This window comes from Zymoseptoria tritici, chromosome 6, assembly GCF_000219625.1.
Source record: "Zymoseptoria tritici IPO323 chromosome 6, whole genome shotgun sequence".
NCBI lineage: Eukaryota > Fungi > Ascomycota > Dothideomycetes > Mycosphaerellales > Mycosphaerellaceae > Zymoseptoria > Zymoseptoria tritici.
In genome coordinates this window covers 1,907,523-1,931,455 of record NC_018213.1, presented here as the reverse complement: position 1 = coordinate 1,931,455, position 23,933 = coordinate 1,907,523, and the positions used below count along the sequence as shown (strand labels likewise).

Sequence of the window (23,933 nt, the reverse complement as noted above, 5' to 3'; positions counted from 1 at the left end):
GGTGGTCGAGATGTTTCCTCGATGATCAGTCCAAGTGAAGCTGCGAAGGGCGGGCCGATCCCGTCGCTGCCAGCTGGGGTAACAGCTCCCGAATCTCTTTGATAGACAGGGGACCGATCACTCAGACCAGGACATACGAAGTATAATAGTCTTGGACACCTTTCACTCTTTCTTTCCCTCATGGAAGCATTCTCATTAGCAGCGCAGCATACTGGAGCTATCGCGCATAATCATAACATTACTTTTTCCCCGTCAACCGTCGACGCTCTCCGCGAGGTTCGAATCGCCATCTCTGTCGTTGTCGTCGGCTGGATCGCTACAACTGCATTGAAAGGCTGGCTGGCCAGGGCCAAGCAGTGATACACACGATCTTGGTCACTTGAAGAGCGCGCATTTGCTGGGGCCTGGAATCTGAAGCATTGCGCTGAAAGAAGCCGCGAGATCAATTGGCAAATCGACAAACCACAAACAACGTCGATCGAAGAGGTCGATCGATAGACATCTTGAACGTACATACTTGCACAGACATTTGTCGAACGAGGCGGCGTACCATACCCAAAATGACTCCACGACATTCCTTCAGGTCATTGTCAACGCTACTCCTTGCGACACTCGCTTCCGCTCAAGACACAATTGACGTCCTCTCCTTTGGCCACAAGAACCCTCTCGCTGTTGACGGTAAAAAGATTCCCGGCTACAAGAGTCAGGCCGTCAATCACGAGATCAGAGTCCTCTCCGATCGCATCACACTCACGCCTCCTTATCCTGGCAATGCGAAAGGTGCACTATGGTCAGATGCCAAAACCCACTCGTCAGACTGGACCGCAACCCTCGAATTCCGCGCATCAGGGCAAGAAGTTGGATCTGGAAATCTGCAGCTATGGTACACGAAAGATCCCACTCAAGTTGAGACACACAGCGTATACAATGTGGAGAAGTTCGACGGACTGGTATTGGTCGTAGACCAGTACGGAGGCACTGGTGGTAAGATTCGTGGGTTCCTGAACGACGGATCGCAGAATTATCGAGGCCAGTCAGCACTAGAGTCGCTAGCATTTGGACATTGCGATTATCACTACCGAAATCTGGGAAGGCCGAGCAAGTTGACAGTCAGCTCGAGCCAGTCCGGTCTCGATGTCAAGATCGACGACAAGACTTGTTTCTCGACAGCTACCGTCGCACTGCCCGAGGGCTACCACTTCGGAATTACCGCCTCTACGGGCGAGAGCAATCCCGACTCGATCGAGATATACAAGTTCCTGGTGAACTCCAAGCTCTCCCAGCACGAGCAAAAAATGAAGAATCCCCCCGCGCAGGCGGGAGATAAGAAACCTACACCTGGAACAACTCCTCGCAAGATGGACGCTTTTCCGGGTATCGTGGAGCTCATACCAGACCGTGAAGCAAAGGAATTCAAGTCTCAGACTGAGCAATTCTCGGACTTGCACGACCGATTGCAGGCCATGTCTCATCACATCGCCTACGTCTTCGGCGAGATCAAGACCCTCGCCGAGAGCTCGGAGACGCAACACAAGGAGTCGCTGGCCAAGAACACCGAGGTCCTCGATGCTGTCAAGAACATGAAAGGCCTGCCCCCTGACACGATTCGTCAGATCAGGGAGCTCTCTGAAAAGGTCGACAAGCTCGAAGCTTCTATGGCTCTCGTGTCGAAGTCTCTGGACGACGATCACTTCGGGAAGCTGTTCAAACAGATAGAGATGATGCACTTCGATGTGATGCCGGCTCAGATGAAGCATGGTGAGTTGTTCCGTCCGATCGATGGGAAGACAACGACTTTTGACTGACATGAAACCCTTCTCAGCTCTTCAGACCCATACCCCTAGCTTGGGGAAGTTGGCCTTGCTGCTCGTTGGAACTCAGGTCGTGCTCGCCGCTGCATACGTCGTGTACAAGCGGAGAAAGAACAGCACACCCAAGAAGTTCTTGTAGAGAGCAGGAAACGGTTTGGGATTCCGACTGTGAAGTGTACACTCTGTGCATTTTAGCGTGTTGTTTTGCTTGTTGATGCTGTACTCATTGGGTTTCTTGGCGACATTGTGTGACATAGCGCCGCGAGTTGGAATGGGATATCGGATTATTGAGAACTTCTCGTGCTGTGACTGTCTCATTGTGGTGTGCTGTCTGCCCCAACTGTGGGCTCTGATCAAGTCGCCCTCGTGTCGCCCAGCGGCGAACACGCAGAGCGCCGCGAACAAAACCCACATCATGTAAAGTCGGTCGTAGCGAGTCGGTATAGTATCAAGAGCGACAATATCCAACTTGACTCCGTAGCTACATCGCATCTTTAAAGTACAAAGCACTCGACGACGGCATGTCCGACATATGCTGCTCCAAGTCTGCTCCTCAGCCGCGATGAAGTCGTCTTCAGCATTCCTCTAGTCGTCTACCGCTGAAGGGATCCGTCGCCTCTACCGTTCATTCGCAGCGGTGCCAACGAAAATAGCACAATGAACAAACGCCCTCGTTTCGCGTTGAGCCGTTTGCAACGCACGCTGATCGTGTCGTGTGCTTATTGCCTAACACCGGCGATGGAAACGATAAAACTGCCAAACAGGGACGAATTGGAGCCGACGGTACTGCCGGTTTGAAGGATGTCAGTGTGAGACTGCTGGAGCAGGCGATGTGACTCGAGAGTGGTTCTAGACTCGAGGAGAATTTATCTTTAGCTGTCGGGTCGGTATTCATCGCCGGACGATGAGCTGAAGGCGTTCTTCGGAGTGCATACCGCTGGTTGATGCTAGACAAGCCAATGCCTTCCTCAGTTGCTCGACCACCGACTGCCGTGTCCGGTCGTGCACTGCTCAAGCTCCATCAGCTCTCATCCCTGCTTCCTCCGTCCTCCGCTCTCGCTTCGCAACTGACACGGACGCCTCCGATCACACAATCATCCCTGTCGCTCATGTCTTCACACCAGCATCAACCACGCTTCTTCGATTCCTTCTCGAGTCACCTGCCCTGCCCTACTCCACACTGCCTGGGAAGAAAACTTCCGGTCCCAAAGCCTGGAGGCTGGTACTAAGAGGCGGGGAGCAGAACCATCGCGTTCCGAGCCACGCCCCAGACCTCGCGGCTCGCGCGGTCCCCGCGGTCCTTTGCGGATGTCCGGAATCGCACTCCAAGGTCTGCGATCATGGTTTTTGCTGTCAACAACGCGTCGCACATACGCGGCGGTCAGCGAAAGGCCGCGCAACCATGGAGCCAGTCTTCACATTGGCGGGCGTGATCACAAAGTCCGAGACCTCGTGCTGAATCCCAATGACGCTCGCGGGTCGAACAACACCGCCAGCTGCGTCGGTTCCGATGCGCAGAGTCACGTTGTCGAAATGAGGCGCCATGGAGACACTTGGCATAGGGCAGCACTTTCAGTCGCGTCTCCACGCGTTCTTCCCGCGCGTGTGAGAGGGCACTTCTGCCGCTTCGTACTGCGCTTCACTCTGACATCAGACGGACGGGAACATCAGCAGACTTTCCAACGGTCGGGTATCGAGCTGATTGACGACGACGAAAACAAAAGCCGCGTGTCGGATCGTGGCAGGACCAACGTCAGGGGCGGTTATGTCAAGAATAACTCGCGAGCCGTTGGAAACTCTGGCTTCGGTTTGGGTATGAACAACGTCGGCGGCGGGCGGAATTGCGAAATGGCATGCTTCGGCAAGGCTGAGATCGAGATTCCGTGACTCTGTAGACTGTCGCGTTGACGGAGAGTCTGGAGCGAAACTCTGAGATGACACGGACTTTTACAAATTGCTGCTTTGAGAGCATGCTATTGTCTGATCGGGTAAGGCTGGGTCATGGTTGGTGAAGGCCATGAATCAGATGACATTATATGCGGGCTGCGTGGTAGATCATGCGGTATGCCGCTTTGAAGAGATCAGAGATCATGGGCTGATGATTACTGCTTGGTGCCTGCATTGGGTCGCGGCTCGAGCATGTCGGTCTGTGTGCAGATTGCGCAGAAGGCATCGCTGTCAATAGCAGCCACTACTGACCCCAAATTCATGGTGGTGTAGGGACTTTGATACTTCGTTTCGATAGATCCAGGCAATAGTGCAAAGCGGTTGGGCTACATCGTCACCTCGTGACTACTAACTCAGAACGGCCTGAGTCTCGGCTGGCGGTCGCTGCAAGGCACTGCAGTGAAACTCATCATCCAGCGGCGGCCTGCCTTGCGGTCGATGTTCAGCAAGGTCAAGAAGAACGGCCTGGGAATCTGCGGACGGTGCTGAAGGACGGTACATGCAGAGTAGCAGAAGTCACGCTGCCCTGTTTCACGACTCTCCGCAACCGCGAAACACAGGAATGTGTGCTCGTGCTCGACAAGGACCTGTCACGGCATTGGACAAGGTGGAGGAAACATCGAAGGGCCGTAGCTTGCCCTGTTTGGGTCACTGCTGTGCTGCTGTCTCGGGACCTCTCCATCGGGGCACGACTCACGAGGGAGGACAATGATGTCTCGCACGTGCGAGGGATACTTGTAGGGTCGTGGTAGGGCCGTCTTTTCATTCCTTGTGTTATATTTCATGGAATGTGTTTCACCGCTTTTAGAGGTGCGTTATCGTTATCGCTCTTTCCGATGGTGGGGTACTGGAGGTATCAGGGACATGGCTACTCGTCGATGGGAAGAGGATTGACGAGTGACATGTACGGCTATGAAGACTTCCAGATAAACTACCCGTGAAGACAAGATTGTGTTGTCCTGCCAAGTTAGCTGTGCGTGTCCTGCCAAGTTAGCTGTACATGCGCTGCCAAGCTATCTGTACGCCGTCCTGCTATGGTGCATGTACACGTAAGAGTACGCCTCGCAAGCTGTCCTGCTAAGGTATTGCGCACTTTGGTGAGGTGTGCAGGTAAGGATCTGTAATTCTTCCTTGATACTGTATGCCATTCGGGCGAGACCTTTTCCCCACCGACTGGCGAACATTAATTCTGTGGTTGAAAACGAACCCAGTGCCCATGTCTTGCATTAGACCACAGCGCCGCGTGATTTGACACTCCTGCATGAAGTTAGCTCGGAAGATTGAAGAACAAGGACGTCCTGCCCATCTCCACGAATATCTTGACTGACCATCCACGCCTTGCGACAATAGACGAAGTGACGTTTCATGGCGGTCCAGCAGCTGCCCTGTTCGTTTCTTGCTTCCGATCATCGAGCAAGGTCAACATGGTTCAACGAGCAGGGTCAGGGCTAGCGCGTGTAAATTATCCACTAGTCTCGGCTCCTTCTGGCTGTAGCGTGAAGTTTCAGCACATGAGACGCGTCTCTTTGACACGAAAAGATCGCGTAAGACGCGTCGATTGATTGACCTCGTGCAGGGTTGATGTGATGGGGTCTAGAGAGCTCCCATCACACCGCAAAGGAGGGGTTGGAAAGAGCTCATGTGGAGGCAGGTCGAGAGGAGGTGTGCACGCCCAAGGATGGTGCGTTGATGCCAGTGTGTATATGCATTGCATCAGGAGTGCATGGCTGCTACTGCGGTCTAAGAAGAGGTCCGGCGGTCGACCAACGTTGGAACCTGGTGGAGGTCCACCGTCGGGTGCAGGGTGTTGCAGCTGTACAGGGCTTCGTGAAGAACCACGTTGATCGAATCGTTGGGAAACTGGAACATCCTTGATACGGGTTTATGCTGGTCGGGCGCTGACCGCTGTAACGGTTCGTCCGCTGCTCTGCTGGCCGCTGACCGCTGGCCGCTGTGCTGGCTACCGTAGCTGCTCCCACCCGGCTTCACAGCAGAACGGCCGGGTAGGCGAATACTGGTTCCGCATGGTCATCACAGTGCCGTGTGCGTGCGTTCCTGCTGTGTTGTGCGGAGAGTGCGAGAGCTCGTCGCTGTGTGACAGTCACAGTGTTTGGCTCAATTAGCAGTTCACTCGCGAACCTGCCACGAACAGGGAACTCAGTCGATTGATCGGAATTGGATGTATCAAGAACCCCGTGACAGGTCAGGTATCGATATCTCGGGGGCGGCAGCTCGAGTACACTGTGACGTTTCCAGTCGCAGACGTCTCGATCGGAAGAATTGGAGTCGATGCGCAGGTGTAGCGGCTCGCCAGGATTAGTAAACTCTAAAAGAAGTGGAGCCATCTAAGTTCTGGCTGGCTGGCGCCGTTTCCTCTCTTTTGACCCGCCGCCTCAACTGGTCCGCACATCCGCTCCCCGACTTCCTTCCGAACCTCCACTTCCAGCGCAAACACACAACACTCCACTCCTGCGACCACAATCACACAGCGCATCCATTCCGACCACCCGACCTGCCTGTCCTCCCGATAAACCTCCTACGACATGCGGAGCCGACACGCATAGCCTGCCCTGTCACCCTCGCGGGCGCCTGTTTGCGACAGCCAAACGCTACAGCACCCGTCCACCACGCTCGTTCGTCCGGGTCACCGCCTTGCGCCAGCACATCTCGACTGCGCGCGCGCGCTCGACTACACTTCTCCGCTCGACGACGCGCTGTCGCTTTGTTGTCACCATGTCACCCATTCGCCGCCCTGCGCTCAACATCGCTCTGCCGAACACCATCGTCGCATACCCATACCACGACTCGAACATGCCCAAGACGCCAGAGGCGCTACACCGTGGAGAACAATCAGAGATAGAGCTTCCGCCGCCACCGCGTGCAGCGCCGTTCAAGGTCAAGCGCAAGCGTCCAAGCGCTATCTATCAGCCGGCCAGCATGCTGCTCGACAACGGCGCCATTCCGACCATTGAGATGTCCGAAGTCCCTACACAAAGGTCGAGCCCAACCTTTCCACCGGCGTCAGCGGACTATCTGTCGCCTGTGCATACGTCTGGTTCGTTCTCTCGCGCGCTTACACCACCAAAGACTCCGGAACCCAAACTGTACCAGAGTTTCAGCCAGATGGATAGCCCGGCCGATGAATGGGACATGATCAATCAGAACAGACCTGCGTTTCAACGAGCAGAGTCGATCTGCTCATCCTTCTCCGACTCCTCGATATCGTCCTGCGGTAGCTCTGCATTCTCTGCGCCAACGACTGGCTACGACAGCCCGCAATCAGAAGCCAACGACCCTTTCGTGGAAGACTTCTCCAAGCACGAGAGACGTCTGCAATCTCCAATGCGCCAGGACGCTGCGCCCAAGAACAAGCGAGTGAAGACTCGTCGAGATGTCAAATGGACGCATCAGATGGACGATCACCTCTGGATGACCTTCTCCGCTTATCTTTCCGACCCTACCTTGACTCCATTCAAGATGCTTCCGGGAAGCACACCTCCTATGGGTGTATGCGATCAGGTCGCTACAAAGGCCAAGCGCACTTGGCGTCACCGCAAGACTGGCCCACAGGCACCTGCCTCGATTGATGCGGTCCTGGATGTGGACACCCGCATGCACCAAGCAGGATCACCCGATACCATCCGTCCCACCGCGCTACAGGCGTCGCAAAACAGATGGCCAAGGGCCGCTGCCACACGTCGTAGACTCCGAGAACTTTGCACACGCCGCCCATCGATCTCGGCTCACTACCAACGCATGCTGCGCACAAGAAGTCCCTCGCCATTCGAGACATCGGATCCAGCCACCCAGCAATCAGGTCAAGCATCCTCACTGTCTGGCTCTGACATGGTTCTGTCGCTCGTGACATCGACTGCACCGTCAATGCAACCTGATGGTCCTCTAGCGCAATTAGCCAAGGACGACTCTACACCAGAGGCTGTCCCGACGTTGCGACAATCTCGTCCAGAAGGCTGGTTTGACCGCATCCCTCGTTCAAAGGCTCATCAGAAGAGTGCATCTCTGCAGTCCGAGCTCAGGATCACACTTGATCCTCCCGCTGATGTTGCTCCTACCTGTTCATTGGCATCGCCGTTCGACGTAGAGGCCTCATCTTCCCGCAGCCATCTGCTCCAGAGTATGGCGAACACGAAGTCTTTGGGGCGAACTGAGTTCAACGGCCGATCGCTCGACTCTCCAGTCGAATTCAGGACTGGTGCTCTCACCGACCGCAGATCTCGAAAGCGCCGCTTCCGTTCGGACGAGGAGAAGCCGCGCCGTGGAGCCTTGGAGGACGTTTTCGGACCTCCCGTTGGTACCATCACTGGACGAAGCCGCGGCTTTACGGTCGGTGCTACCCAAGCGAGCGACAACTTGGCCAATCTCTTCGCACCTCGACTTCCTCTCCCTGCTTTCGACATGGAGATGACCGAAGCACCCAGCTGTTCGGGCATTGACGAGACTCCTTTCGGCGCACGCTCGGCTCCTCGTCGACTCGCAGAACCGGTACCTCGCCTCGGATCGCCCTTCATGGAAACGCCACCACCTAGTCGTCAGCACAACACCTTCCCTCGAAGCACTCTGCTGCCGACGACAATGAACCACGAGCCTTTCCACCAGCGACTGGTAGAGCTTGTGGCCGAGCATCAGAGCACCAAAGGTCAGCAGCAGCAGCAGCGATAGAAATGGTGACGACTTACTTGTGATCTTCTGGAGTCTTGGGCATTGCATCAGCATAACGAACGGCGTACCGGCGCGACAACACACGACAGCCGGCGCAACATAACGATAACGACCCACATATTCATGACCACATCCGACATCCTTCCTTGATGGACGGAGTGGGAGCTACGGCGAACAACACAATGCATCTTCCTTTCTTGGCATGCATACATCCAACGGCGTGTTGGGATGTGTTGACTTCCTCCCGGGAGCTGGCATTTTCCAGTGCGGCCGGTGGACTTTTTCGCTTCTTTCTCTTTTGTAATTGTTTTCTTGTCGGTGTCGAGCGGGTTGGAGCTTGCCCGAAGTGGTGGCCGTGGACAGCAGTGGTGATGGCCATGAGGTCGACGACGACGACGACGACGATGAAAGTCATTTGGCCTGACGATCTCCTTCGGAACAACGAAAATGCCAGCGTTGGACCGACGTTCCCTTTCCGAATGATCGGCGACCTGCCAACACATATGGACTTTCCTCTTTTGCCTTTCGGATTTTGTATTTGGTTGTTTTTCCCTTTTTCGATTTTTGTGCATTTTTTGGTTGAAATCTTCTTGCATGCAGTCATGACACGAGATTGATGAATCTTCTCTCGATGGGTCGGCATTGGCAGAGCTCGGAAGAGAATGGAGGAAGCGAAGCATTGGTGGAGGCAGAGTTGGAGTTCGAGGCCGAGGAGGTGGAAAGTCGATGGACGGGATGCTGCTCTCCTTTTATTTTTCCTGGACAATGAATGACAAGAATCTTGAATACACACTCTTTCTGAGATCATGGGTACTTGCCTTTTCCAATGGTGATGTGAAGGTCCTTCGATACCTTCGATGGACTTGGCTGGTTTGAACGATGATTTTGACAATGGTACAAGAAGATGGAGAAGAAGTCGAAAGTGAACCGAAATTTTTGATTGAACACCCGTGCACCACCATCTCCTTGAATCGGCGACCCGTTGATCATGTCAGAGGGGCTTGCGGCCGATTAGTTCTGCCGGACCAGGCCATGGTATATAGTGTCTAGCTCGGGCCTCTGCACATCGGAACACAACCATGGATGCCGTTCGTGTTGCTTCGAGCAAGAACTGCTGTAACATGTTCTCGTCAATGACCTTTTCCCATACCTATGACTATCCGTAATCTCCTCTCTATTTCTGCAAACTCAGTGAGGATCATCCGCAAGACATATACGCATCCGACATAGCATGCAAGAAGAATCGTCTAGCGGGCGTGGGACCAGGTGGGCCCTCCTAGTCGTCCTGGACTCCCCCCCGTTGATCGGGAATGACGATCAAATTTATGACATCGATCATTCGATGGTGATGGACGGACACGAGTGATGAGCGAGATTATACCGAAAGAAATGCAAGGCTGCGAATGGGACATAATACGAGGCAAATGGTTGGGTAAAGCTTGGAAGGTGGGAGGGATAGGAAGGATAACTTCGAGCATTCATGGCAGAGGAACGAACAGCGTAGCGATCTTGCTCATTTGCCGTGTCTCATGCATCGTATACTTTTTGCCAGGCTATCTCCTTGTGCCTGCTTTCCACATATTGCCGAGATTTGCATGGGAAAAGTGGCTACTGTAATCGATAAGTGAAGTCTTCCGAACTCCTTTCATGCCTGAGGTTGAAGAAGGCCCTACCGACCTCACCTCGTTCCCGGTCCGAGATCTTGGGCATCCATCAACACAACACGACCTAACCTGGAACCAGTTCACACGCCATAATAAATCAATCCATCATGGACAGCCCAAAGGACCTCCTCGAGCTACCAAGCAGTCTTCGAGTCATCTCTCTCAACTGCTGGGGCCTCAAATTCCTCAGCAAACACCGCCACGCCCGGCTCGTCGAAATCGGCCATCAACTCGCCAACGCCTCTCCAGCACCCCAAATCGTCGGCCTCCAAGAATGCTGGACGCAAGAAGACTTTCTCGCCATACGCGAACTCACCCAACACATCCTCCCCTACGGCAAATTCTACTTCAGCGGGATCTTCGGTGGCGGACTGGCAATCTTATCGAAATGGCCGATCGAGGAAAGTTCCATGTATCGCTACCCACTCAACGGACGACCCGCGGCTTTCTTCCGAGGAGACTGGTATGTCGGCAAAGGCGTGGCGTGTGCGCGGATCCGGATCGGAAAGGGTGTCAAGGATGTCGTGGAGGTGTTTTGCACGCATTTACATGCTCCGTATGAGCGCGAGCCGAACGACTCGTATATTTGCCATCGAACCGCGCAGGCGTGGGAGATTGCGAAGTTGATGCGTCATGCTGTGGAGAGAGGGCATATGGTCATTGGACTGGGAGACTTCAATATGGTGCCGTTGAGTTTGGCGCATCGACTTATTGAAGCGCATGGTGCGGTTAAGGATGTCTGGAGGATTGTACATCCGGACTCGGCGGTGGGGAGCGCGGATAGTGAAGCTGAGATGGCGAGGGGGAAGGCGGTGCCGACGAGTCAGCAGTGTTTGGATGTTCATGGCACGACGTGCGATCATCGCATGAATACGTGGCGGTGGAGTAAACAGATGCGGAAGGATCTGGATCGAGGGAATGAAGCTGAGATTGACCCTAATGAGCTGGATCACAAAGCGAGACGGCTGGATTACATTTTCTTTGCGGACAACTCGGAGCATACTGGCCAACAATGGAAAGTGGAGAACGTCGAGGTGGGAATGACGATGCGACATCCTACATTGAGATGCTCCCTGAGCGATCACTTCTCGATCGAAACGACACTCACACGACACCCTGGCTCTACCCAATCAAAGAGCCCAGCTCGATCACACATCCAACCCCTTGACCACGAGACCTACCTCCTTATCCAAGCCATGATCTCCAAATACGACCTTCGCGAACGGACCCAACGCCGCTACAGACTCACTCACTTCGGCGCCGAGATCGTCATCACAATCGGCTGCTGGGTGGCAGTATGGTGGTCGCCACGCAACTACGTCTCCTTCCTGCTCATGCTTCTGAGTACGTTGGGTCTCAGCTGCGGTGTGCTGGACGGACTGATGGGCGGGCTATTTGTCGGAAGTGAGATTCGCGCGTTGAAGGAATTTGAGTACGAGATCGGGTATGCGGCGGAGCTGGCGAAGGAGGTGCACGGGAAGGGATATAGCGAAGAATCGGCGGACAGGGATCTGGTGACGGCTACGAAGCAGGCGCTGAGGAGTCGGGATGGGATGAGGCATGGTGGGTCATCGTAGTTGGACTTGGCAACATAATAGGACTATGTGGTATCAGTCACAAAAATCAGGGCACACAGCTGGCGCCCCGATCTTCGTCAATCAAGACTATCAACTATCAACCTCTTGCCAACCTAACAATCCCACTAACACTCAAAAAGGCACTCAACAACGCGATGTTCGCTCTCACCTTACTCATTCCAACCCACTTAACGATCAAACCCAACGTCTTCTCATCATCGCCATCCCGATCCTTCTTCGCATCCGCCCTTGCGTGCAACGCATCATTCGTCGGCAACATAACCAAGAGCGTATACGGCACAACCGCAATCGAAGCCGCCGCCGCCGCACCAAATAAACACTTCACCGTCCACTCGTTGGCCGAGTACGCAGCCAGTCCATGCGCGACGGTCGCGCTGACAGCGAGTGCAGGGCCCATTCGGTGGCCGCGGGAGTATACTTCTTGCCATTGGCGGTTGAGATGAGGAATCGTAGCTGCACCAGCTTTGTCGCATGATGTGGGGTTGAGAGCGGATTCAGAGTGGCCGATGAGCAGGACCGGCATGGTGATGTAATTGATCGCTGTATTCACGCAGAAGAAGGCGAAGTTGGCGAGAACGCCGGTGGTGCCGCAGACGAGTGTTACAGCGGCCGGGCTGAAGTCGTACATGTTGGTCGATGCCATGGTTAGAGGTTGGCTGGATATCGACTTTGAGCATGGATTGCGATGTACTGTTCGCGGAGCCTGGAATTGGCGCTTCAGAACGACTGGGCTCAGTGCATCGCATACCCGGGCAAGGAGCTTTTATGTTCGGCTTTGAGATCCTTCGCGGTGCCATCGGGTCAGCTCGGAATCCTTCGCTCTGGAGCGTGGTCAGGCCATAAATCCTTCCGTCCTTTAGCGCGTGCAGCTTCTAGGCGTCCTCCAGACCGAGATTGCTCAGCATTTTGGTAGGAAGCAGGTACATTGCTCCAGGACCTCCATCATCCTTATATCCTTCTCCGCTGAAACCGCTAACTACGCGATACTTCGTGCCAGTCATGAGCAAGGCTGATGAGGTGTATCCGAGCTGCCATTTGGAGATCGCTGTGGTCCAGGTCAACCTCAGGTGTACATCGCAAGCGCTCGAAAAGTGAACGAATAGATTCGTCCGGATACGAAAATGCTGCAAATGTCCGTTCCCCGTCGTGAGATTCATATCCATCCTCAGTGTTATCATCGCTTCAACTGAGCGAATCGCTTCTGTAACTCATCCACATCCGGAATCTTGCCGCCTGGCCCACTACCGTTCGCGGGCTTGCTCTTCGCAGCATCCACCATCTTCTTCGAAGGTTTCAGATCCGGCGGTCCAGGTAAGTTCACTTTCGGTCGTGGGTTCTCTGTGGTCGGCGAAGACGGCATTACTGATACCGGACTCTTCAATCCTAGACTCCGCGGTGGTGTTGCTTTGCTCAACTCGTCTGTACTTGAAGTCGCCTCCAACGTCGGTACCTTTTGTCCTCCTGAGGGATTCTCGTCATCATCGTCGCCTCCCTCCTCTCCAGCCTCATGCGCCGCAAGTTCCGCTGCTCTTTGCGCTTTGATGCCCGGAGGGTAGTCCACATTATAAGCGTCTGCTATTGTCGACAGATATGCCTCCACCAACTCCTGCGAGGGCGGCTCGACCCTCAACTTCTTCACCACTCTCTCCGGTACCTTTCCATCACTGTTCTCCACCGCTCGTAATGTGAAGTCCTTGCCATACTTCTCCGCCAACAGCGCCCTGACCTGACTCAACTCTTTCACTCCACTGATCTTCGGCGCCGAGTAAATGATACTCTGCACCGCCTCCTCCAAGCCAGGATCGCACTCTTTCGCTTCAAGCAGTCCCGCGCGTGCTGTGAGCAGTTCGCAGTATAGTTCGAGGATCTCGAGGAGCTCGCTGTTGAGGTCTGATCGGATGATGTTCTCAACGCGGATTTTGGCGCTTTCAATCTTGCCGACCTCTAGTAGTTGGGCCATTTCTCGTCTTTGAAGCTTTGCGACTGCGGCGTCTTTTTGTTGGACCATTCGTAGGCGGGCTATGCTCAGTTTAAGCTGGACTTTGATCCGGTTGATTAGGGGGGTGCTGGGCGCCATGATGAAGGTGAAGTACTGCGAGGTTTCAAGGGACGCGGCGAGGGGTTTATGTTGAGGTGAGATGTTGCGAGGATGCAATGGGTGCGCGGAAGGTGTCTACGAAGTGGGCTGGTGCTTTCCTGCCCCACCAGAGAGCAACACGTTGCGGCCTGAGGCAACATATAAGTGAAGAAGACTGAAGCGAGACAACATGGAAGATCGTCTCCATTTTTGAGCTCTTGAAGGGCAGCCGCGGGGAATCTAGAGCATACAGTAATGTACAATCGTCTGAAATCGACACCTGGCCTGCTCCTTGATCTGCAGGTGTGGCTGTCGATATGTCCCAGCAAACATCAAGAAATTCGCTTTTGAAATCGCAACATTCGCGCTCAATGCTTTTCCACCTTTCGCCACGACCGACTCAATCCTCCAAGTTCCAGTCGTACTGTTTGAACATCTCCTTGAAGAGATCAGCGTCCGCCGCCTCCTCCGCCTCCGTCTGTGCGCAGTCCTTCCAATGTGTCCGACTCTCTAGCTGCAGCAGCTTGCCCAGCACCCTCCTACCGAATTGGAGATCGAAACGAAAGCTCTGATCGAGTGGAAGCACAATCTCCTTCTCGGACGTCTCGGTCCAGATCATCGCCTTGAAGTAGTCGCCCTCCAATGCCTCCTTGGCTTCCGCTTCCGTCTTCGCGAATTTGGGGTACTTCAGGTTCTCGGCTTCGACGTCGAATGCCGCCTCGATCAGGTTTCTCTTCACCATGTCTGCGGGGATTGGAAGAAATTGCCAGTGTAGATGGACGCCGCTGTTCCTGCTGATCTCCCATGTGATAGCTCCCAGCTTGGCTTCACCATCATCGCCCTGAGTAGACTTCGTAGCAATCATGGTATGAAGAGCCTCACGGTACCGCTTCATTTCTGCAATAGTGTTCTTCCTCGCATCGTCTGCCTCAGTGATAGCCTGCAAAGTCGGTGCGTGCTGCAGCGGAATGATGAGCATGTGGCACGGAATCCCTAGATCTGGGAAGTTGCTTCGCATCGTGAGTGGCCCCTTTGCGACCGTCATGTACACATCGTCGCCAATTGATCCAATCATGTGAGTTTGCGCGTCGGCTCTCGAAAGGCAAAAGTAGCATTCCTGAGGCGGCGCCTGGCGCCTGTTCCGTTTACCGTTGGGACGGTAGTAATCACCATTACCACCCCCTTGACCGCTGCCATTCGCGAACCTGAACCCATTATAGCTCTCTTCCTGTGATTCCAGCTTTCGTTTTCGTGTGGCCATGAACGGAGACGCAGTACATCCAGCGGGAAGTTCTTGTGGTGGGGCCGCGGCCGGCTCGAGGGAGAAGGCATAGATCCACTTTTGCTTCGACGTGTTGCCGAACGGCGCGAGGCTGAGGAATCTGGTGACTGGCCGTGGGGCATCACCAACATGAAAGAACGGCTCGCGCTCGAAGAAGGCATCTGATGTGGAGAAGTGGTATCGTGGTTTGAGGGTAGAACACAGCTCTGCTATACTGCGAACGCCAAGTGGTGGCTGCGCTGGGTATGTTGTCGATGACCTGGACCCATCAGCGATCTCTGCCGGCCAGTCGGTCGTCACGAGGATGTCGGCATCCTTGAAGTCCTTGAGAGCCTTGATGTCGTTCTCGGTGTACCTCGGTTCGAAGATATCGAAGGATTCACCAGAGTTGCCCGCGTCCGCTCCACCTACGGCAGCGATTCGGAAGCCTTCCGAAGTCTTCACCGAGAATTTGCGGCCGAGAATGCTGAGATTTGGACACAGCTCGCCATGATTGGTCTTGAGTTTTTCCTGTACGCGATCTGGGAGGAGGCGCTTTCCCAGCGCGAAGTATGTTGGGAACGGGACCTCGATCGTATCTTTGAGCAGCCTGCTGAGCTCCTCGTTGTCATCGTCCGTGGCAATGTCTGCGTCTGCTAGAAGTTCCCCAGCAATGATTGCAAAGGCAAAGTTTTGCTTGGAGTGCAGCTTGCTGAGCTTATCGAAGAGTTCCGAGAAGCGACCATTGACATCTCCAATGATGACGCTGAAAATAATGTTAGCAGGTGTTGGATGAGCCTCTCGAGGTCGACCATTTACATTTTGGAAGCCATGACGGCGAAGATGCCCGAAGGCTACGGAGATTGATCCTGAGTTACTCGCTCTCTGTCGTCGCTGATGTTCTGGTCGATTCAGTGACTTCGAGGTGAGCGTAGTAGAGATTCGTGGTCGAGGTTGGACTGGGAGAGATTAATTGATGGTGGTGGAAGAACCAGGCCGAGCGGAAGAATTTGATAGTAGTAGACCTCGACTTCGAGTGAATGAGAGCTCATATGCGCTCCTCCAATGTGCCCTTGGAGCAGGTGATTACATCAGCTGTCATGTGAAAGATGCATCAAAGAGTTTCACTCACTTCAATTCGAGGAAAAGTCCTGGTTCTGCGGCTCGCGCTAGTGTATTTAAGCTTCCGGCCCGCCTTTAGCCGACCTGCACCCCGCCGATCTGCTTCGAGGTTTCGACTTTGCGATGAACTTTTTTGAAGCTTCAAACTCGTCCCACGCCACACCAACAACATGTAGCCAGCATGTCGTCCACGGTGAGAGTAAAGGCTGCAAAGCCGAATCGTGTCGTCAAACCGAAGAAGAACACGAAACGATCGACGCCATCCTCCCGAAATTTCCGCTTCCAGTCCTTCACCGAACGAATCACGAATCTCAAAATCGATCCCATCCGGAGGAAGAAGCATGTTGATGGACAAGAGACGGCGACGGAGAATACACATACGCACTTTGGCAATTCGTTAGCAGAATGGAGAGATACCAACCTTTCGCAGACCTTCACGGACTTTGCGAAAGAAGCATCGCCATTATGCGACAACCTGCCCATGGTCTTGTACAATGAGGGAAAGATTATGGACTTGTTGGCCATTTACCTCGAGAAGGGAGATACGCTTGCCATGGAGCCATTGCTGAACCTTCTATCCCAATTCGCGCATGACCTGGACACTCGATTCGAGAACCACTTCCAACGTGCGGTGGCTACGGTCGCCGCAGTCGCTGCGAAGCACCCAGATTTTGCTGTAATCGAATGGAGCTTTACTTGCCTTGCGTGGCTATTCAAGTACCTTTCTCGATTACTGACACCGGACTTGCGTCCTCTGTACGACCTTCTGGCCCCATACTTGGGCAAAGACAACCAGAAGCCTTTCATCGTTCGCTTCACCGCAGAAGCGCTGAGCTTCTTGGTTCGTAAAGCTGCTGCGGTGTACGAGAGGGACCAGGAGCCTTTGGATTTGGTCATGGCGCATATGTTGAAGGACTGTAGAGCGGCGAATGGCAGTCCTTCGGCGGATCTGCTTCAACAGGGTACGATGACCTTGCTCACGGAAGCCGTGAAAGGTGTCCAGCACGGGATCCATACCAGTGGCGTCCCGGTCATGAAGAGCCTGCTTAAGTACGCAGAACAAGAGTTGGACAGCGAGGACTTGGTCATGGACAATGTTGTATCTGGGGTGCTAACCAGTCTGATACATCATTGTATGTCTGGATCTTTTCAAACGATACTGGATGTTGTGCTCGCGCATATCGAAAGCAAAGCCACACAATCTTCCAAAGTGGAGGAAATCCGATTCCGCAGCAGACTCTTGTTCACCGCAATTTCTGTGCGGAAAGGGTCTCGAATATCCGACTGGAAAGCCATCATGGTCTGCGTGGAGACCTTGATCAAACTGTGTGAGACCACGCCGGAATTGGAGAACTCCGCAGCCTCCGCAGTGCTGGCGTTGCTCGGTGTGACTCTCCAAACAGCGACTGTCGATGCCATTCTCGCGCGTCGACATATTCTTGATACACTGCGAACGTCCCGATGGGCACCGTATTTCCTACAATTCTGCGACATGACTTCAAGGCTCGGTGATGAAAGATTTGACAGTTTCGTGTTGCCACAACTGCAGAAATTTGTGCAAGAGGATAGCACGGGCAGCCGCTCCGAGCTGTTTGTACTTTTACCTCGACTGGCCAAAGGCAAAACGAATCTGCGGCTGAAGTGCCCTGCGAAAGTCATCCAAGGAATTGTCGAGGATGTGTCAAATTCTGTCCATTCTGACGGAACACCTGTCACAGAGGCCGCTCTGGCTCAAGCAAACACGGCGCTGTCCGCGCTACCTTTCTTGGTCATCAGCAAAGACATCGCGAGGAAGCTGGAGAGCATGCTACTTCAATTGGTCCTCAAGGGTGTGGAGGCCGACAATCCGGCACGAGACTTCGCCCTCGGTCCAGCCTTTCAATACTTTCTCGAGCTGAACGAAGAGATTGGCGATGCGGAAGGTCTATGGGTCCCTCTTTGTCAGGCGACTCCAGAATTTGTTGCGCTGCCAAAGTTCTGGTCGAACATGAACCGCTTCATCGGCAAGAGCCAGTCGATGCTCCTGCAAGGGCCACATATGGACACTCTTGAAGACTCTTTGATCTCGTGTCTATCTTCATCCTCGCATTCGATCAGACAGGATGCGTTGGATATCCTGCAGAAGATCTACCAACGGCGTGGTACCACGGAACCGGAGGCTCTTGCGGCAGCAATCACAATTGAATCAACACCGGCGTCCCTTGACACAAGTCGTTCCATTTCGATGAACGTACGACGACTGGCATCGGAGTACGCCAAGATGACAGAGGACGATCTCATGGCGAGAGCAGTGCCGGCGTATTGCTTCGGGCTGTTGCACATCAATCTCTCCCAAGCTTGGGACGACGCTAGCGAAGCGTTAGCGGGAATCTGCCGGAGCAAAAAGGGCGAAGATGCTGTCATGGCTGCGACACAATCATGGATTGATGGCCAGAGCAAGTCTGACGGCGACGAAACGCAGCAGTCCGCAATCGTTGACGTCAACACCGATGGGTTCAAAGTCTTCTCAGACTTCGAGTGTCCGAATCTCGCAAAGCTGTCCGCCATCTGGAAGCAGGTGTTTGAGGAGCCCTCTAGCGGTCTACCCACTCCTTCGAAGCAGCTGTCGATCGATTCCAGACGTGTCCCGCTCATATCACCCAATGCGAGGAGCCAGGCGTTGAGAGTCTTGCACAAGATTCCTCATATTGCCGAGAAACGCTCTCGTATGCTAGTGCCGGTTTTGTTAAAATGGGCTGGCACGAATGTCGACGGCGAGACTGATGAGCAGCCGACCACCGACCGGTGGGCCCGCAAGGACCAAAAAGCAATGCTGGCAATATTCGCTCAATTTGTGAATCCTTCGGTGCTGTTCAGGTCAAGCGAAGTGCACGATGCTCTGCTAGAGTTGTGCGCCAATGGAGATGTTGAGATCCAACAGTCGGCCCTGAAAGCGATCCTCTCGTGGAAAGAGCCATCGGTCGTTCGATACAAGGAGCACCTAAACAATCTCCTGGACGAGGTCCGCTTCCGCGAAGAGCTCTCAGTGTTCTTGAGGGACGGCTCAAGCGAAGACGAAGAAGAAGCTATCCGCCAGGAAGATCATGCTCATCTCATGCCGGTGCTACTCAGACTGCTTTACGGCAGAGCTGTTGCCGGAGGCAAAGAAGGACAAGCTGGTAGGAGAAAGGCAATCTTTGTTGCCTTGTCTCGCTTTGGTGGAGACACTCTGGAGCAGTTCCTCGACATCGCACTGGGATCCGCCATTGATATGAGCAAGGTCGACCTCGCGAGTTCCACCAAGCTGACTGCGCCTCTCAGACAGCAGCTGGGTATGATGTACATGATGAACGACATGCTACAGGTACTCGGCGCAGAACTCGAGCCTTTTGTCCCGAAGCTCATCACCGGTATCTTGATATGTACCGTGAGTGCCTCGAACGCTATCCAGCAGAGCATCGCAGACGATACTGGAGCAGACATGGCTCTTGAGCGTTCGATCAGACAGACCGGAATACAATGCTTGGTGAAGATTTTCTCTACCATGGCAGACTTCGATCCGACGCGATACGGCGAGCTTATCGTGGAGAAGCTGGTCACCCCACGTTTAGACACATTTGCGAATGAGAATGCGCAGTCAATTTCGGGCACCCTTCGCTTGGTCTCCGCATGGTCGAAGCAGGATTCGACGGCAGCATTGTTGACGGGAAGAGGGAGTGTCATACTCGAGCGGGTAGCAGAGCTATTACACGGACAACACACCAAAGACGAAGTACGTCTGTTCGTCTTGCAAGAGATTCTGGACAGCCTGGTTGATGAGACCATTGCCGAATCTGTCCTCCAACCAACCGTGTCAAATTTTGTGAAAGCGATTGGCCTTGTCATTGAACAGCAGCCTTCCAAGGACGTGCTCGATGCATGCGTCAAGTCGTTCTCCAAGCTTGCGGAGCTGATCACGTCCAAGGACGAAGCAATCGATGTCACCAGAATTTGTACCGACTTGTTGAAGAAGCCTGGTAATTCTGTATCACCTTGGATCAAGACCGGCCTCCTGCAGACGATCCTGCCTCTGATCAGTCGTTTCGATATCTCTGCCAAAGACAGCCTTTACGATGCACTCTGCGCCTTGTTCTCGCGCCTGCGCAGCGCCGACGGTCGAATTCTGCTTGCCAAAGTACTGGCGACGTTGGTCCGTGACGATTCCGCCCTATCTGACTCTGCCAATATTTGCGACGACATGAATGCCATGGGCACCAGGCTCGACGAGCCAGACCATGACCGTCGCGAGCGAGCTTTTGCACGGATATATGAAAGCTTCAAGGACTTCACGCTTGAACAGTGGCTGCCGATCGTGCACAACTGTCTGTACTATATCAGAGATGGGGAGGATCGTGTCAACAGAACGAGCTCATCGCATGCGTTGCAGTTGTTCATCGACGCAGCTGCAGAAGTGTCAGACAACGCTGCCTGGCTGGCATTCATGGAGAGTGCGGTCCTTTCTGGCATTGAACGCGGCATGGGCGATCCGTCGGAACTGGTTAGAGCAGAATATCTGCTTGTACTAGGTCATCTTGTGGAGAAGCTCACAACGTGGCAAAAGGTCAGTGGCATGCAGGGACTTCTTGTGGGTGGAGATGAAGAGGCTTCCATATTCGGCAATGTGCTGCACATCCAGCAGCATCGCAGACTGCGAGCTCTGCGTCGACTCTCAGAGGAAGCGTCGGGTCTAGGGTCGACCAATGCATCGCGAATCTTCTTCCCACTTCTGGAGCACTTCGTTTTCGACCAGATTGAGGGAGATGCGGGCAGGACATTGGCAGATCAGTCAGTTCAGACTATTGGGGCTCTCTCCAAGGCTTTGAACAAGAACGCATATCGAGCGACGTTTCAGAGGTACACAGGTTACCTGAAGACCAGGACCGACTCGGAGAAGACAATCTTGCGACTACTCGGAGCGATGGTAGATGGCGTTGAGAGATCACCACCTTCACCAGCGAATAGCAAGGCCATCATTGGAGAGCAGCTACCTCCACTCCTGGAATATCTGCACAAGAAAGACGAGTCCACGGTCGACCGACGTATGCCCGTCGCGGTGACGATTGTGAAGCTGATGCTCGGTTTGACCGACGAAGAATTTGCGGCTCGTCTGCCTGCTGTATTGACCGATGTCTCGCATGTTCTCAGAAGCAAGAGTCAAGAGGCTAGAGACCAGACACGGAAAGCGTTGACCTCGATCTCCTCATTGGTTGGATCCTCGTATTTTGGGTTCATCTTGAAAGAGCTCCGGAGTGCCTTGCAGCGAGGACCCCAGTTGCATGTGCTTTCGTACACAGTGCACTCTCTTTTGGTCGATGGCAGCTTCGAGCCGGGTGATCTCGATGAGTGCCTTCCCGCATTGATGAGGGTAATCATGGATGACATATTCGGCGAGACTGGTCAAGAGAAAGATGCGGAAGAATACAAGAGCGGTATGAAGGAAGTTAAGAGCAGCAAGAGCTTTGATACTATGGAGTTGCTTGCTCGTGCTACCCCAGTGAACAAACTCGGCGAGCTGGTGCGACCCATCCGTCAGTTCTTGTCCGAGAAGCTCGACATGAAGATGGTGAAGAAGATCGATGAGTTGCTTACCAGATTGCGGAAGGGTCTCGACCAGAATCCAGCGTCTGAGACGCGAGACATGTTGAGCTTCTGCTGGCAAATGGTGGATCAAGTAAGAGCAGAAGAAGCTGCAATAGCTCTCCCAGCACCTCAAGTCGACGAGCGCAGAAAGAGATTCCTAGTGCAGCCAGAGGAGCCAAAGAAGTCAAAGACGAGAGGAGCGACTGCATCTTATCTGTTCAAGCTGACCAGCTTCTCCCTGAACCTGCTGCGCAAGGTTCTCCGACGACACGAGGACCTCCAAACGCCGCAGAATTTGAAAGGTTTCCTTCCCATGGCTGGCGATGCTTTAGTTTTGGGTCAGGAAGAAGTCAAGGTCGCATCTCTTCGTCTTCTCTCGACGATCATGCGAGTCCAGATCCCCGAGCTGGAGGAGAACGCGCCAGTCTACGTCAAGGAGGCTGTCAATCTGATCAAAGGATCATCTGCCACCACGACGGACTCGTCCAAAGCGTCTTTAGAGCTGATTACCTCTGTGCTTCGAGAGAAGCGATCTGTCGTGGTCAAGGAAAAGGACATGGCGCTGCTCTTGAAGCGCTTGAAGACCGACATTGACGAGCCAGACAGGCAAGGTGTCGTCTACAAGTTCCTTCGTGCTGTACTGGGTCGCAAGATTGTCATCACCGAAGTGTACGAGGTTCTCGATGAGGTCGGCAAAGCCATGGTCATCAACCCAGACAGGTCGATCCGAGAAAGTGCCAGAAGTGCATACTTGCAATTCGTCATGGAGTACCCACAAGGCAAAGATCGCTGGCAGAAGCACACTGCTTTCCTGGTCGGAAACCTGGCGTACGATCACGCAGCTGGACGGCAAAGCGTGATGGAGTTCCTCCATCAGATGCTCAGCAAAGTCGGCGAGGACGTCCTCGCTGAGGTCAGCCCGAAGATCTTCAACCGTCTGCAACCGCTTTCGATCGGTGACGCTGATGCGGCGTGTCGAGATATGGCCAAGTTACTCATCGGCAAGCTATTCGAGCGAGCATCCGAGAAGACTCTAGCAGCATTCCTGTCCAACATGGATGTCTGGCTTTGGGAGAACAAACCGACCGCAGTCAAGGCCGCCGCGCTTCAAGACTGGAGTATCCTGCTGAGGACAAGGAAACTCAGCCAGAAGCAAGTCGAGGGAGTCTGCGACAAGCTGGAAGAAATCGTCTCCGCCTCTGCCGAGGACGACGAAATCGCCGAGCCACTCCTCGTAACCCACGCGCTCAATGCCTTCTCCGTCATCGTCGAGCACACCCCTGCAGTCGGTCTCGGTCGCACCTCAGAAGACATGTGGCAAGCCCTACAGCAACTCCCCTCCTCCGCCGACCCTTCGATCCAAGAATCCGTCGCCACCCTCCTCGGCACATTCTTCACCGATGTCGCAAGCACCAGCTCCAAGACCTCCGACGGTCTTGCCGGCCTCCCACTCCGCGGATCCGGTGGTCTGGAAGTCGGCGCGGAAGACATGCGTCGCCTCTGCGGCACTAACCTCCGCGCTCTCCGCGCCATCACCCTGCACACGCCCGAAGGTCTCGCGTCTCAAATCGCCCGCAACATTGTTTTCCTCGGACGGTGCTTCGCCGCGAACGAGATGCCATGGAATGACAAGAGTGCCGAGTCTGCCGAATCCTCCGAGGACGAAGAGCCAACTCTCACAACCCCTGCGCCCGACAAATCTGCTCTATCTTACCTCCTGCGCCGCCTCTCCACCCTCCTCCGCGCCGACAAATTCTCTCTCGCCGCCCGCTCCACTTCTCTATCAACCATCTCCTCCCTCCTCCACCAACTCTCCTCCCCCTCCATTCTACCTTCCCTTCCCTCCCTTCTCCGTCCACTCTACGCTCTCACCGATCCCTCGGTACCGCATCCGCCTGGGGACCTGTACAAGTCTCTCACCGACAAAGCCCACGAGGTACTAGAGGTCATACAGAAGAAAGTCGGAAGTGAAGTGTATGTTTCTGCGCTCGGGGTGGCGAGGAATGAAGCCAAGGAGAGGAGGGATGAGAGGAGGAAGAAGAGGAGGATCGAGGCTGTTGCGCAGCCGGAACGGTGGGCGAAGGAGAAGAAGAGGCGATATGAGGTCAAGAGGGAGAGGGGGAAGAGGAAGGGCGAGGAGGAGAGGGGGAAGAGGAGAGGGTGGTAGGTGTTGAG

At 54.2% G+C, this 23,933-nt stretch overlaps 7 protein-coding genes across 7 annotated transcripts; 5 read left to right on the top strand and 2 right to left on the bottom strand.

The window, feature by feature from the left end:
- Window positions 1-208: 208 nt before the first annotated feature.
- Window positions 209-1,950, top strand: MYCGRDRAFT_109961 (uncharacterized protein; the record flags this gene model as incomplete). The annotated part of the gene is made up of 2 exons (XM_003851709.1): window positions 209-1,758; window positions 1,823-1,950. 2 exons carry the CDS (start codon window positions 561-563, stop codon window positions 1,948-1,950), a joined length of 1,326 nt encoding a protein of 441 aa, XP_003851757.1.
- Window positions 1,951-6,219: 4,269 nt separating this feature from the next.
- Window positions 6,220-7,470, top strand: MYCGRDRAFT_104942 (uncharacterized protein; the record flags this gene model as incomplete). The annotated part of the gene is made up of 1 exon (XM_003851710.1): window positions 6,220-7,470. A coding segment is annotated over one exon (978 nt), but the record flags the coding sequence as incomplete, so codon positions are not given.
- Window positions 7,471-8,096: 626 nt separating this feature from the next.
- On the top strand, window positions 8,097-8,484 carry MYCGRDRAFT_104939 (uncharacterized protein; the record flags this gene model as incomplete). The annotated part of the gene is made up of 1 exon (XM_003851711.1): window positions 8,097-8,484. The coding sequence occupies one exon, from the start codon at window positions 8,175-8,177 to the stop codon at window positions 8,436-8,438; it is 264 nt and encodes an 87-aa protein (XP_003851759.1).
- A 1,703-nt stretch (window positions 8,485-10,187) lies between these two features.
- On the top strand, window positions 10,188-11,679 carry MYCGRDRAFT_100575 (uncharacterized protein; the record flags this gene model as incomplete). Its single annotated transcript, XM_003851712.1, has 1 exon — window positions 10,188-11,679. One exon carries the CDS (start codon window positions 10,210-10,212, stop codon window positions 11,677-11,679), a length of 1,470 nt encoding a protein of 489 aa, XP_003851760.1.
- Window positions 11,680-12,192: 513 nt separating this feature from the next.
- On the bottom strand, window positions 12,193-13,814 carry MYCGRDRAFT_73382 (uncharacterized protein; the record flags this gene model as incomplete). The annotated part of the gene is made up of 1 exon (XM_003851533.1): window positions 12,193-13,814. The coding sequence occupies one exon, from the start codon at window positions 13,775-13,777 to the stop codon at window positions 12,875-12,877; it is 903 nt and encodes a 300-aa protein (XP_003851581.1).
- Window positions 13,815-14,177: 363 nt separating this feature from the next.
- On the bottom strand, window positions 14,178-15,803 carry MYCGRDRAFT_44089 (uncharacterized protein; the record flags this gene model as incomplete). Its single annotated transcript, XM_003851532.1, has 1 exon — window positions 14,178-15,803. A coding segment is annotated over one exon (1,626 nt), but the record flags the coding sequence as incomplete, so codon positions are not given.
- A 538-nt stretch (window positions 15,804-16,341) lies between these two features.
- Window positions 16,342-23,925, top strand: MYCGRDRAFT_43197 (uncharacterized protein; the record flags this gene model as incomplete). Its single annotated transcript, XM_003851713.1, has 1 exon — window positions 16,342-23,925. One exon carries the CDS (start codon window positions 16,342-16,344, stop codon window positions 23,923-23,925), a length of 7,584 nt encoding a protein of 2,527 aa, XP_003851761.1.
- Between the last annotated feature and the right edge of the window lie 8 nt (window positions 23,926-23,933).